At 37.3% G+C, this 15,696-nt stretch overlaps 1 protein-coding gene across 13 annotated transcripts in view; it reads right to left on the bottom strand.

Annotated features, from left to right (window-relative positions):
- Window positions 1-494: 494 nt before the first annotated feature.
- Window positions 495-15,696, bottom strand: part of PTPRM (protein tyrosine phosphatase receptor type M) — a 480,321-nt gene continuing 465,119 nt past the window's right edge. For 10 of the 13 annotated variants that reach the window (XM_054057714.1, XM_054057715.1, XM_054057717.1 and 7 more), the window contains 6 exons: window positions 15,162-15,335; window positions 12,699-12,830; window positions 9,562-9,687; window positions 7,617-7,780; window positions 5,382-5,517; window positions 495-1,382 (listed from right to left, as the gene is read on the bottom strand). In XM_054057714.1, the coding sequence (XP_053913689.1) occupies window positions 1,329-1,382; window positions 5,382-5,517; window positions 7,617-7,780; window positions 9,562-9,687; window positions 12,699-12,830; window positions 15,162-15,335 (786 nt within the window). In that variant the 3' untranslated portion in view covers window positions 495-1,328. The remainder of the gene's footprint in view (window positions 1,383-5,381; window positions 5,518-7,616; window positions 7,781-9,561; window positions 9,688-12,698; window positions 12,831-15,161; window positions 15,336-15,696) is intronic. The other 3 variants (XM_054057724.1, XM_054057726.1, XM_054057727.1) reach the window with 1 other exon arrangement.

Here is a 15,696-nt window from a genome sequence, read left to right as displayed (position 1 = left end):
GGAAGTGCAATGCAGCCATTCTCAGGACAGGCAAAAGCTTTCATGATGTAAATCAGTCCACTAGCTGAAGTAGTAACAGAGCAGTTTTACCCCCCCAGTCACTCTAGTATTGGTACCTTTAACGTGAGGAATTTAATCTCACAGTAGTCATTCTTCCCAAAACAAAATGCACCATCACTCTTGCCAGGCACAGAGTGACTGGCAAGGCATGCAGAAGAACGCTGTGTCAAGACTGAGTACTGCAAGACCAACATCATGTCTTCTTCATACAGCAGGGCAATTTCCATGACCCGCATTAGTGCATACGAATCTTTAAATGTATAATTCACCTCTTTTTATATATTAGCATGACACATCTTTTTATTGGCTGGATCAACACGGGATCACACTAACATGCTCTGGAGGTAGCTCAGTATTTGCAAGAATTAATCTGAAAAGAGGCTTAGCTGAAGGCAGTCAGATGCCAAGAGATATTAAATTAAACGAGATTTTATCATGTATGTAATTATTTATTGAGCTGAGAATCCATACAAGGTAAACAAGTGTTTACACTATCATACAGTAAGCATTTCCAGGGTTTAATAAAAATGATTGTCACTCACTGTGCTTCACAAAAAAATTCATTTTAATGAATAAATAATTTGATGAAATCAAAAAATATTTACAATATAAACAAATGAAAAAGCTTTGGATATATTAATCTGAGCATCCTGTATTTTGCATTTTCTAACTGTATTTCTATCAAGATTCTCTTTCTGAAATGGTACAAAGTGGATAGAAATTGCAACTCAACGAAGTTAACATGATTTGGTACATGTCTTTCCATTAGTTCAGCTAAGCTACATATGATTCATTTATTATGCACGTGTTAGAATACAAATATAACTAAAATCATATATTATCAAAATGCCAGACAGCATCCTCCACAGAACAGAAATGTACACTAGGCTGTGACGATAACTGAGAATCACAGGCAACGAAATATAACAGAAAAGTACAAATTCCTTCATAAGAATATAATTGTGCTCTCTTATTTACCAGAGGACTATGCTGCTTCACCACATCAACGGCTATGTATGAATACAGTGTTCAACAACTGCCATGTGGTTTGGTTTACGTTTATATGGGTGTCAAGCAGCGGCATTATAGTGGAAAACGGGCAGTGCAAGCAGTTTTATAAACATCTTTTCGGGCTCTTAAAAAGAGCCAATTATACAAAGCAATATAAGCATAACACTGAGAAGTCTTCGTCTCATTTACACAGAAAACATGACGTGACTTGCTTTGTTTGTGGTTGTGAAAGGAGGAACTTTGTGCTGTTTATGCTGTCAGCCAGAATTCAAGTATTCCAAAGCCACTTCATAGCAGAATTTGTATTGATCCTAAAAAATCAAAAGAAAACCACAAAGTCACTTATCGAAGGGATTTAATTAAGGGAGTCAATATTTCTCTTCTGTTAAAATTATATTCTATCAGCTGTTGTCAATGGGAGCCATTTTGCAAATCCAATTTATATTCAGATAAGAAAATCTTTATATTAGCCAGACAATAGACTCTACACACAGTAACTTATCGTACTGCTCATATTAGATGTGTATTTAGCTGCTGTAATACACTTGCATGAGAGAAATTGACTACACATAAGCAAATTGACTTGCAACCTTTCTGTCACCTGATAAAATGCTCATATAGCACTTCGCCAGAATTGGAGTTATTGAAATTCCTCCCTAGAAAAGTTTATCTTAAAATAGACCGAGTGTCTAGCACTTCTTGGATTGTAACTTTTAATTTAACTTCACTCATCACTTGCTACATTTCAGGGCAAGAGTTGCTTACTGTTCCTCCTCTACATGAAGCCCAAATCCATGCTGAAATAATGTCTTCTCCCAGTGCAATATAGGTCTGTGAGATTAGGCCTGAGCTAAATTAACTGGATTTATTCTAATTAATTATTAGCAATTAATGGTGATGCATAAGTTAGGCTCAATTTCACTCTTGCTACTTGCAATGTTTAGCAACATCACAAACATTTAAATGAGACAAAAAAACTGAAAGCAACAGTAGGTGCAGGTTCCCTGAATCCAAGGGCTCTGACTTCTAAAAATTCAGTACGAAAATACCTGCCAGTCTTATGACTATTTCTGCCACTGAAATGCCTCTTTCTCGTAGGCGCTGTAATCAATTAATAAAAGATGACAAAGCATGCACTATTATATACGAACAAGAACAGACTTAAAGCTAACAGTACTCTGCCTTCGCTTTCTGAGCACCTCAAGTAGGAATGCCATAATTACAGCTCGGGTATATTCTCCTTTTCATTGAAACAAGCTTTATTAAGGATGAACACATTTTGCCTGTACTTGTGATTTTAGGTCACATTTCAGCTGAAAAGAGAGTCCACATCAGCATGTAAGAGAATAAATAATATTACGAAAAAAGTCATTAACAAGCATGAACAATTTCTAAGTTCTTTTGTTGAGAGCTGTTACTTCACAAGAAAACAAATCTTAGGTGGACAAATCACCTAAGTTATGAATGAGTTGTATGTGAGGTTTCCTACAGGGTTCCACTAACTCTTGTGTCTTCTTCAGAATGGGAAAAGAATAAAAATGCAGAAAGGAAAGCAAGGAGTAAAATGTAAATTATTCCTTTTCTGCTTTTATCACAGAATTTTATTCTACTTTATTTCTAAATAATTAAAAATTATCGTATGACTACATAACAGACAAAACCAAGAGATCAGCCACTTATCCATTTCCATTTTCTGTACTCATTTTATCCTGATTTACTGATCCAGCAGAATAACTATTATTTTTAGTTATTACCTGTCTTATAGAGCAGACATATATTATTTCCCACTGTGTTGAATCATGTGTATCCTTTGTACATTTTTAGTACTCACTTGATGGTGAAGAAAGCTTCAGAGAAGAGTATTTGTATTTTTTTTCTAGGACACACATTGGTAGGTCCAATAACATTTATCACAAAATGCTTTCGGCATTCTGTAATAGACATTTTATAATACCACATGTTACCTTTGTAAGAAGAATTTCACTGATTTCTGTATTGTATGGATGTGGCATTCAGATCTTTCCACTTGCAGGAAAACCAAAGGTTTCAATGAAATTAAGAGATGACTCTCTAAGTAAGCACTGTAAAGATTGCCCTTCCTCTAGTCAGAAAGCGCATAACAGGTACTGCTAAAACAGTCTTGAAACTAGTTTTGTGAAATTTCATTATAATTCTGAGCATTTCATCTTTTACCATAGAATTTTACAAAGGTAGATGAATATTACTGTTCTCATTTTTCAGATATGGGAACTGAGGCAAAGACACATTAATATAAGGAAGTTTATAAAGGATAAAGCCAGTAACAGCATCAGGACAAGAACTCAAGTGTCCTGATTCCCTTTTACCATGAAACAATCTACATGGAAATGGAAACTTTACTAATTCAAATATTTGTTCTTACAGAGTAGTGGACTAAGAGTGAAGAGACTGAAACTCTGCTTTGTCAGTGATTTCCTATTATTGCATGATAATAGGAAAAATCCCTACTGTCCCCTGCCTTCATTCCTGTGTCTGTAAAATCAGGAAAACAATACTGATCTCCTTCACAACTGCTTTAAAATATAATGAAAAGGCCTTACAAGTCCTCTCAAAGATGTCCAGCCATTCTCAATACCATCCTCAATTTACTAAAAGCTACTTTTATATTTTAAAATAATACATTTAGCTTTTGATTAAAAAAATTCTCTGCTGAAAAATTGACACAGCTGCCTGACAAATCTATACCCGGAGAACTGTCACAAATGGGAATTTATAGACAGCGTTTTCTTCACCTGTACATCTTCACACTGGTAATTTTATTTCTATAAAATAAATGAATAAGAGATCGGTGAGTTCTGTGGACTTAAACTCTGGGAGAGCGGAGAAATGCAGGTCTGCTGATTCTTCCTCCAAACTATACTATCTGAATGAAGAAGTAGGACATTTTTCTTAATATCTAGGAAATAAAAATGTACAGTTCTCAGTACGATGATTCTCCTCCTGAGAATATAAACTAAGGAAGAGGAGCCAAGTAAACTGCTCACCCCCTCCACTGTGAAGGCTTGATGGTTCTCAATAATACAATATTCATGATTCTACATTGCTGCTTGTGGCCCTGTGGTGCTGCTTGTAAAGTCCCTCCTCGCTTTGCAAAGCCGGCTTTTTTTTTTCCCATGAGCCTGGTCAGAGCAGGACCTAGGGGAGGATCTAGGATTTCACAGCCAGGATAGATGAGAGGACTGCAATGGAGGATGTGGTGGGAGATGTTCCATGGGACTGATGAGGCACAGTGATATGTGTAGTGGTAAAGTGGATGGCCCTACCCATCTACACAAGCCTCCCAACAGAAATTCCTGCTTTCTGCCCATTCACCGGAACATTTTGCACCCAGATTTCGTCAGCTCATCTGAGAGAGAGGGATCTCTCCTAAAATGACAACAGGCTGGATAAGCTCTCTGAGATACCTCTTGCCTTACCCTGGGCATTCTGTAGAAGAGATGCTGAAATATGACCCAAATTTGTTTAACCAAAGATTGCAAAATCAGCTCAGATTGGTTTAGCAACCCTGAAGCTGCCCAAAAGCTGCTTCCTCCAGCCTATCATCATAAATTGAAAGCAGCTGCCTCTTAAGCAACCACCTCTACAGCAGGACATTGTAGAAAAGTGTCTTTTATAGAGGCCCAGGCCTAAGAATAGGGTATCACACTACATCCATCTCCAAGTACAGAACTACATGCTGGAGTGTAAGAATCTGCTGGTTTAAGCTGTTCTGCAGCTCTTCTGGCGTAGCAGCTGGCACTTCAGCAATTCTCTATTTGAAAAAAAAGGCTCATAAAACACTCTCTAGGAAAATAATTGCACATGGCCCCTTGTTTCTGAACTTCTTTAATCCTTCTATGAGATAGAGCAATCATAATTAAATGCAATATTCTGAATGTCAAACTGAAATTCACAGCTTTGATAAATATTCGGAGATTAAGCTATTTATAAAATATATAATTTGAAAATCTGGCATTTCATTTTACATAACTATTATTTCTACCATGCAAGGGCTGCTCTCCACTTGGCTCAGCCTGCTAGAAAAGAAAATTAATAAGGATGTTCAGCTAAAAGTTTAAAACTCTTAAAAAATTCAAATGAACAGAGACAAAGTCTCCTTGGGAAGAAAGCAGTGTAAAAATACTCTTAGAAGTGAAGTGACTTCATTATCCCCTTTGAAAATGACTTGCTTGCTTTGTGAACAACTCCCACTGCAAATCCTGGAAATCTTACTGTGTCTTCCGAGAAAAATGAACATTTTCTATTTAGTGATGCAGTTAAAAAGCTCATACCAGAAGGTCCACCATGTTAGGCTTATTATTCCTCAGTGTCTTCACAGCATGGAATACATCAACAGCTCTCTGATGTCGAAGCATTTCACAAACAATACTGATTGCACAAAATGTCCCACTGCGGCCACCTCCATTCCTGCAATAAAAATGATAAAATGACTAAGTTACAATTGACTCTATGTTACATGTTCGTAGAGTACCAGTGATGGCTACAGAAGGCATGAGTTCCAGTAGGGAGAAACCACAAAACATTCCTGCCTCCTAAGGCTGCTGAACTCTAGGCAGAACATGACCTTTAATTGGAATTAATAGGCTGAAGGATCTCAAAGCTATGACTTGGAATTCAGCAGGCTGAAAGTCTGGAGGGAACTGAACAGGTGGGTGTTTCCCCACCCTTCAGTGAACACTTGAGACAGCACAAAGAGGATGCTAAAATAAAGTACTTTTAGATTCAGTTCAACACCCCTTTGCACTCGAAACACAAGGTTGCAATGAGCATCAGGCCTGGAAATGCTATTGATAAAGTAGATCATTGAGTTACTCTACTCCAAATCCTAGTGCTTTCCTCCTAGACCCACAGGTATTCCTAAGGAACAGCAGAAATGCCAAAAGTCTCATTTGAAGGAGCTCTCCCGGTGACTCCACCTTGAGCATGGCACTGAGTGGTGCTCTGATATTCCCCAGGCTGATGCGCCCACTCCCTGGCAGCAGGCAGAGGGGCTGGCTGCCCGGCAATGACTGCTTTTAAATGTATATATTTCCCCCTCCACCCACAGCATCAGAGGATGAAAACCCGAAGTGACTTGCTAACAAAGAAGCCAGGCAGAAATGTTCATAGGCATGATCAAATAGAGTATTTAATAATACTTTATCCCCAATTATTTTTAATCTCGAAGAGAATCTCTTTCTTTCTGGAAACCCTATTATTTCTACAGCTATTCTAATCAGAATCTTTAGGCTGTGCTTCACCGAAAATAATAAACCTTAATAATTACTAGACTGCAGACTAGTTAGGTAGCGGGTCTTTCAAACCAGCTCCACAAACGGTTGATTTTCAAAGGAAGATACAACGTCGCACATCTGTCACATCCAGGCAGTATGAAAAGAATGCTCTCTGCTGCCAAAACATTGCTTGGTATTGTGGGACTCTTTGAGAATTTTAATTGAAATAAAGTAATTTAAAAGGATTATATTACAGCTTTTTCTTTCTTTACTGCCTGGAAGTGACGCATGTGTGATGTTGTACAACTATTTAATATCATCAGCCACCTCAGAGATAACATTAATTTGCACTTGAAAAGGGTCTTTTCAGCATAAGATCTCAAAACATTAATTAATCACGCTGCACAATGCTCCTTTGATGAAAGTAGTATTATCCCCATTCTACAGATGGGGAAACTGAAGAGCACTGACTTGTTCAAGGTCAGTGATAGCGGGAATTATTAATACACTCCTAGATTTTCCTCCATTGTCCTAATACTTAGTTACTGCAAACCAAACTTCAGGAAGTTATTGTCTACTCTTGGGTCTGGTCCCAGCTTCTGAAAGTGGATTAGCCTATGCTTTTCCCATTACCAAGTCTCTTCTCAATCATGGCAGTGACTTTAAGCAGATGTTTAGAGGAAGAGGGATACACCTTCAAGCACTGAAGACCTGATTTCAGAAGATCGTCTACTGCTGAGGGCAAGCAGCATGTACAAGTATTAAGCCATATCAAAAGGAGGATGGTGGCAGAGTGAATGAGAGCCTGCACCAGGGGAGCACAAAGGTCACAGGAGGTCACCATTATGAAAGAAAGGTAAGGCAATTAAAGGAGCATCATAACTGGTCTATCGTGTCACTTATACTTCTGTGCTTCATGTCTGTAAGAGGGATCACCCCACCAATACTTATTTCTTCAGTCCTTATCTGTAGAAATAAAAGGTAGGTTGTTCTGAAGGTACAATTTTGATTTATTTTGAATAAATATGCACCTTTTTAATTTGCAAAAGTCACTAAACTTCTTCATATAAAACAGAGTTAACTTGTACCCATCATCTTTTCACTGGGGTCTACCAAGGGACAGAGAGAAATTATACAATTCCTTTTGTATTGAAAGCTTTTAAATGAGTTGCATTATTCATTCAGTTCCAAATTAGACAGATGTCTCTTCACAAATCTTTTAACACCTGACATAAATTCTGTAATAGGCTTTCTTTATCGTCTTACTTTCTCTTTTCTGTTTCCAGTACTTACAAACAATGTACAACTGTGCGTCCCTCTCCTCCATTATATTCTTCCTGCCATTTCTCCACTTGGCGGATGAGCTTCAAGAAAGACCGTTTAGAAACTGGAGTGTCTCTGTACATGGGCCATCCCAGGAACTGGAACTGCTGCACCATCCGATAGCCATCTTGGGGCTGTAGAGATTCAGACAACAAGCAGGGATAAGAAACAACGTTTTGTTTTGGTACATAATTTAGATATTTAGAGGGAAGTTGTTCAGGCAGATCACCGCTGACAAACTACTAATGTAGTTTCAACTGCCCTTGAGGAGTTACGACTTTTAATTTCTAATAGAGTTGTTAGAAGAAGAGGGTTTAAACAGAGTGTTATACAAATAGACTAAAATAGAGCAGTGGTACAGCTGCAGGATCAAGCAAATAATTAATTAATATCATAGCAGAAACTTGGTAGCAAAGAGGGAGCTGCAACACGACTTCCATTATATGACTTTTTTTTCATTTGCTTCAGCATTTTGAAGAATGTTTGCCTGCTTCTGTCTTCTTTTACAAGAAAGGTCAAAACCTCTCAAGATATTTTGAAGCAGGAAACGTTTAAAAAAACAAACAAAACCCTCAGATTTTTCTGGCTTATAAAAAAATCTAAGTACATTTTATTTTATTGTGTGCTACTGCAGCAGTCAGAAACCCCCTGGTGAAACGTTACTGAACAGTTGTTTTATGGTGATTTAAAACAAAAAAGGAGCATAGAACAAGTGTTAGTGGCAGAAAATTACAGCCCTTTGAAAAGGGCATACTAAATACATACGTGAAAACTGTTTTTATAGTCTAGGATTTGCCACTTCTACTTTTGTGCAAAGTGAGGGCATTTTAGTACCACTTTTAAAACAAGCAACACACATTACATTTTTTTCTCTGGAGTGAGAGGTAATAGAGAAGATGTTAAGATTAACAAGATAAGGGAATAATCCAAAGTGGATGCAGCATTAGATATGTTTTTCAATGGCTTTTTCTGCTTTATGTAAAAATTTGGAATCTACTGATTTCCTGGCCAGGTTCATTTAGCTGACAGCCTCTCTTCCCAAAGCACATAAGCCAGACCCAGTGCCTGCTAAAGCTCACATTAACGCTGCTGGAGGTTGTGTTTTTATGTTGCCACGTTTACTGCAACTGTAAAGGCTTTCTTAGTATTAAAGAAATATTTTGAAGCTTAGAATTTGCTTCCCTGTTTTGATATTTTTGGGTATGTCTTGGGGGCCTTTTACTGTCCTGAGAGCTACTCAATCTCAGGGCAGGTCCTGACTTTCTTTACCAGGGAGTGCCGCTTATTCCTAGCTGTGGTTCTTTGGTGATGGATGACAGTCCATTGCAAAGGCTCCCTCCATCTGGATGGGGAGAGATGCCTGGTCTGTGGCAGAGTCTTTTTTCCACTCAGCTTGAAAGAAATGCCTTATTTAGTTTTCTGCCAACTTTATGGGAGCATAAATGCTGGATATGAGGACATACTTGTCCCTCTGAAGTGCTTGCATATATTACAAAGTGTGATTAGGAGGACAGGATCTTCACTAAAAGCCTGGTATTGGTATTGAAAAAGATGCCTAGCACTGGTGCACAGCTTCCTTTGTATGACACAGGATACAAATATGCAAGAAGGCTAATTTCAAACTGTTGAAAATAGCACTGATTTCAGCATTTCTTGGCTACCATACAATCTGAATACAGCATTTATTTCCTTTGCATTCAACATACTTGAGAAACGCTTTAAAAAAATTTTACTTTAATTACACATAGAAGGCATTTTTTGTCATTGATTATGGTGTGATTCAGTATTGCATTATTGCTTTCAAATAAATAAGCTGAAAAATGAAAAAGGTTTTACGTAAGTTTAACTTTCTTTTTTTGTGATTCCTATCAACTCATGTACTGAGACAGAACTGTTTTGCAAAGAATATCCTTACCCTGGCTGCATTATAAATTCGGAATATCCGGCTGATTATGTCTTCTTCTAAATCAGCTGATACAAACTCCACTTGAATAGGACCGTGTCGGTGCACTCCATTTTCTGGCCAGTACTGAGGACACAGCTACGGAAGACCACAAACACGGTTAATCACTTTGAATTTCATGCTGCCTCAATATACTTCTCCAGATTTTATTTTTTGTGCTACATTTATTACCAAAATTCTCAAACAATATCTTTAGAAAATACAAAGCGCACCATCCTTCATCAGTTTTGAGCACTCTGCTTTTACTTGTGCAGAACAAGTTTAAGTAAACACCTTTTCACTTAACTGAACATTCTACTGCTTGCTGCCGTAATCGCTGTTCTCTGGTATTTGGAGTAGCACCTTTCTGAAAGTCAGTGTCAATTCTGCAATACAGTACGACGAGACACTGGTATGCTGCCAAATATTACCCTATTTCAAAGACAGTGTGAAGTCTAAAGATCAAAGGCTTGGTATCTACACCTATCCTAAAAAAATGGTAATAATTCAAGCAAATCAGAATGTGCACTTAAGACTTAACTCAGGACTTAACTTTCACATCTGTTTCACCCATGACTGATGATACCAGTTAATATCAGCATTGCTTTAAGTTTTCAACAATTGCTCAATTTCATCCTAAGAATGCCATCTGAAAATAGCAATTATTTCTACGTATCTAAAGATCATAAAGTAATAACACCATTATCTTGCACAGTTTTAGTGTCTAATAATGTCACCATGGCTTAATCCAGGAACCAATTATCAACCGTGTTAATACTTTAAAGATTAAATCAACATCTTGCAAGGAGGTTTTTAAAACTAGACTCTGCTTGTCCATTTTTTTTCCATAAAAACCCTAATATCTTTTTTCCCAGGGATATTTAGAGCAGTTCAAGCACGTAGCTTTTGCAACCATTCCCCAAAATTAAGCATGAACTCATGAAGTTTTGTTTGCTTGCAGAAGCATTGATGTCATATTTGAATCTTTATTTCACTCAGTAAAACAGCTGGGGTTTTCATACTGCTGCACTGCTGTGGCTGATCCAGAGCTGAGCTGACAAATCACATTTACTCCAGATGTTGTTTTGAATTTCTTATAAAACATCTTCCTCAACAAAGCTGCTTAGAGATTACTACATTTTAGTAAAACATAATCATTTACTACATCAATTAAAAAGAGAACAGGGTCTGATTTAAAGGAGCTCACTTTAACAAGTTAAAACCAGAAATTTTGAGTAGGAAAATATATTTTCATTTATTTTACCCCCCCATAATTTGTTCTGCTAAGCAAATAACATTGCAAATATTGTCTAACTCTTACACAAATTTTTACGACAAGTATGCTAGTGTTCATACAATGCGTACAACTAACGCAAATATCAGTGCTCAGATCATTTGATATGCCCAATTTAGTACATGTCTTTCAAATACACAGGAATACTGTTCAAACAGATCTTTGAAGAAATGCTTAAATGATAACAAGCAAGCCGTTTACTGGAGTTGGTTTAGGAAGCCAATATTTTCAAGTTGTAAAGAAACCAAGAGCATTTAGGTCTGCGCATTTTGCGTGCTTGTGGTGCAAGTGACTCCTTAAGTCTGAGTCACTGTGAAGGGCTGAATTCAATTTCCCAGTAGAGCAAAACAATCCACATAAATTGTAATATCTAAACAGAACTGTAAACACTCCATATATACATAAATAACAATGATAATAGTAATTATTAATAAATCTGAATGTAATGCATGTTTTTAATAAGCTCTGCCTTCTCTCCACTTCTGTTTGCTGTAAGGGTTTCAAGATTTATTCCTAATGAAAAGATTGTTACTCACATTAGAGTGAAAAGGTTTAACATGCTGCAAAGGCAGGTGCATTAACTGCATATCCCAATAGCTTTTAAAAACCTGTGAGGCTAATAAATGCTTGAAATAGTCATGCGCTATTGTAAATTCAAAACACAGCCCACAAATTAAAAAAAAAATCTGTTCAGCAGTCCCTAACAGTCTGACTCCCTTGAGTCTTTCCTTATTCACTCAGAAAATAATCTTACACTCATGAATAAAAGTTTTGTCTTTCATTTCTATTTTTTTTCCCTGTAGATAGGTAGGGTCTTGGAAACAGAAATTCCATCCATAAAATAGGAATTTCTATACATTCCTTTGAAAGACAAAATGGAAGATCAGTCTGTTTTAAAAACAAATTCTTCATACTAAATAAGAGGAACATTTAAGTTTGTACAATACTCTACAAAGTGAAAAAGATTCTTGATCATCTAAAGAATCAAAATAACATGCAGTCTTCTATAAAAAATAACGATTGCTCTTGACTAAAAATTACCAAATATCTACATATTAAGAATTCAGATTACAATGATGTTATTCCAGCAGATGGATGGTGCAGTTTTTTGCAACCAAGGAAATAATAGCTGTGTAAGAACTTGGAACTGCACAGTTGTAAGTCAGACTCTAGGACATTTTGTGATTAATGCTACTGATTAAATTGCCAAACCAGTAGGTACTGTTTTCCAATTTTCTAAAGAACATGTACAGCATGCACAACTCTTTCGTAAGGTAATTACATTCCCCGATACGTTTTGTCGCCCTGTTTTCTCTTCTGAAGGATGCTTAGTCTCCAATCTTGTTTAGTTCCTATCTCCTTGCTAATAATGTCATTTTGTGCCAAACACAACAAAGATTTTCACACTGGGAACTCCTATTCCCTGGTAAGCAGACCAAGGTCCTTGACCTATTTCAGACAAGCTGTTGGCTTCTGTTTATGACTTTTGGCTATCATTAGTGTATTTCAGACTTAAGTCAGAATTTTACAACCACTACTTTTGTCTTCTAGTAGCTCTTTCCAAAGTATCTTTTCTTATCAGAATAAATCATGGGCACATGCACTTGTGTGTGTGCATTACTATTTTGATAGAGAAGCTACTGATGGCCTGATTTATTGCTCTTTCCTTATCTGTATCTGCAAACTACAAATACATTTTTTTGTGTATTAGTACTTGGTGTTGTTTTATAAAACTAATTACTTGCTGAAGCACACGTGTGGAAATACTGAGGCAGTAGCACTCCTCTGTTGAAGGGAGCACTTTTTCTGGACTTACTTGTGCAGGATCGACATCATTCAACATAACTATTGAAGTGCAGTGATAATCTAGGACCAGTCTCCAGAAATCTTTGACAGTATTTGGCAAGGGATGCTGTGTAACTATAAAAGCTGATGGTTGCTTGTAGCTCTGCAAAGAAATAACAAGAGATGGTGAGAAGAATGGCAAAAGATAAAAATCCATTTAGCAGAAGGCTAGTCACAGCCTCAAAACTTTGGGATTGAAAGCATTATTTCTATTTTCTACATAATCAATACATTGTTTACAGCTCTTTCCCAAGATCTTAAATGCTTCAAAGTTAAACTGTATTTGGGCACAGTATAATTTCTGCCAGTTTTATATTTTTGAAACTTGCTTTATGCCATAGGCATAGAGTAAAATCATCAGAGGCTTTTGCCTCCAATGCAACTCCTACAAAATTTTTTAACAACAGTTTCATTTTGAGCTGTTAACGGACAGATTAATCTTGGCTGTCTGCTCTTAGCTGCTAATTTGAGTGATGCCTATGAAGGGAAATATCTAGTTATTTTTCAGAAATATTGTTTAAATTCTGGTCTATCTGACAGCAGTGAGGATATCCAGGGGATAAAAGTTAGGGCTCTCTGGTTTTTTTCAGTAGTAGAGTATGCCACTGACTGAGCTGTTTGGTGGAACTGTTCCATTGTGGATATCACACCAGCATTTTCAATTACATCCTCCTGAGTGTTAAAAGGCCAGCGTGGCCATACTGGGGCAACTGTTGGGACAGGTTGCCATTGCCTTCATTAAGGAGGGCAAAGAAGCCTCTACATGCCCTGTATTTGTACCACTACAGAGACACAATCTAATCAGCTACTCGCATCCTTCTTTCAGAGACAATCACTGAAGAGATCACAGAAAATGGATCCAGTGTGTTCTGGGGTACCAAGACTTTAGTTCTTTGTTTTGGTTTCAGCAAACTGCAACCAGTAGGTATTGATGCTGCTGGCACCTCACCCAGCTGCCTTCTGTCCTCCTGGTTCTGTCTTGCTGGAAGCTGCGTGTAGATGAGAGATGCCTAAAAGGCTCTCCATTACTCCCTCACTTAGAGATCCCAGCAGTTTTTTTTTAGGGAAAATCATTTTAAAGCCCATTCTGATACTGAATAATGAAAATTATGCTTGTTTGAAGTGAGCTCTAAAGGGTTAAATGAGGTGATCTGACTGCCTTTCAGCTGAAGCAAGTGGAGAGAGTAAAAGGCATCATCTTGCCTGCTGAAGATTGAGCATTTACAGAGAGAGACAAGCGTCTCCTCTTGTCTGTCAGTGAAGGGATATTGCCAGAGTCTGGCCAGAGTGCTTCAGATGGGAAGTTACACAAATCACCTCCTTCCTAAGATACTTTTGCTCAGACACACCTCTGGATCTAGCTCATTGTTTCAATAGTGAGGAAGAGAAGCATTTCCAAAGTAAATGCTGAGGCACTGCTCTTTCTGAGCAGTACTTAATTCACAGAACAAAGTGGTACTGAACTCTCTGGAAAAGAAGACAATGTAATGGCAAGATTGTAAATTGCCGATGAAAGAAGCTCCTTTCTAACATGAAATGTTGACCTACTGTGAGAAACAAGAGAAGTCACTTAAAATTTTGTTCTCAGTTTCTCTTCATTGACAAACATAAAGATAATGCAGTTAGCTTTTCACAGCAGTGTTTCAAACTTAGGCTTATTTTAGGAAAATGCTTTCAGAACTCAGAAGGAAAGAAACACAGAAACAGCTATAAACTGTTATTACTCTGGCTCTACTTTCCAAAAAGGCCATTTACAACGTGTTCATTCTTCACTAACCTCTGTTTTCTTGTTGTTTATATGTTTGACAACTGTAATTGCTATAACTTTAAATTGTCAAAGATAGGCTATAAATATCTACACACTGTAAAGGCGGTTGAAGTGTCGCTTTACAGTGTGTTCCATTAGCAGGATTAGAATTACCATAGATACATTAGAAAAAGCTCCACATGCACAAATGAAGAGGAACCATTCATTCAAACAGAAATAAACAGAAAGACTGAAGTAATGGCTTGTGTGCTACCTTGTGCTGACAGACAATTATTTTTTTTTAATTACTGTTCAAATTAGAAACAAAGGGAACTAAAATATCGCTGCAAACCTTATTATCCTATTTAACTGCCTTAGTGTCTTAATAGGTAACATTTTTTTCCTAGACCAGATGGTTAAAAATTCAAGCACTAAGGAGAAATCTAGACACATTTATTTATCAAAACTCCCTGACTTGCTCTCTGCGCCTGGCTTTGGAACCTTGGCTGTGACATAACATATGTGGGATCCTAAATGTGCTTGAGAGTTCAAAGATTTTGTGCCATGTTTTTGGAAAACAAGCTAGAAGGATTTCAGTCTTCTTATGCTGACTCCAATTTCTGGCATTGCTCAGCTGGGAGGGCTGCTTATTCCCTTTTTATTATTAATGGTGTAGTGAAGACTTACATCCATCAGTGCAGCATTAATGTAGTTACTGCTCTCCCCATCTATCGTTATGAGGAAAGGCAGGCATCTGTCTGGAGGCAGAACATCCATACAGCGATTCTTTTCATGATTTCGTGGTAAAAGTGCTATGCTGCAGTCTTCTACACGCAGTGTCGGAGTCACCATATTTAAAGTCTTTCAGAAAGAGTAAACAATACAACAGAAAATTTAGCACAGCAGTGAAAGCATCCCCAAATATTTAAGAACAGATCAGCTCAGCAATCAGTTTCAGTGGGAATCAATATGCAGAGAAATGAAAACACATCCCAGTCAGCAGGATTTGGAAGCAAAAAATCCTGGAAGCATACAGATCTAAAAAATATCCTCAAGGATAGCTACAAAGCAACTTGCCTTCTGGAGAAAGGACAGCGTAATGAATCGAGATACCTCCCTTGAGTAAAAAGAATATTTTACTACTACTCTATTGCATTCTTTTATGATTTAGCATAATTCAATAGCATTTAGTGACATGTTATTTTCCCTATTTTTTTTTTTT

This window comes from Cuculus canorus, chromosome 2 (assembly GCF_017976375.1).
Source record: "Cuculus canorus isolate bCucCan1 chromosome 2, bCucCan1.pri, whole genome shotgun sequence".
NCBI lineage: Eukaryota > Metazoa > Chordata > Aves > Cuculiformes > Cuculidae > Cuculus > Cuculus canorus.
This window is presented reverse-complemented; position numbering and strand designations above follow the sequence as displayed.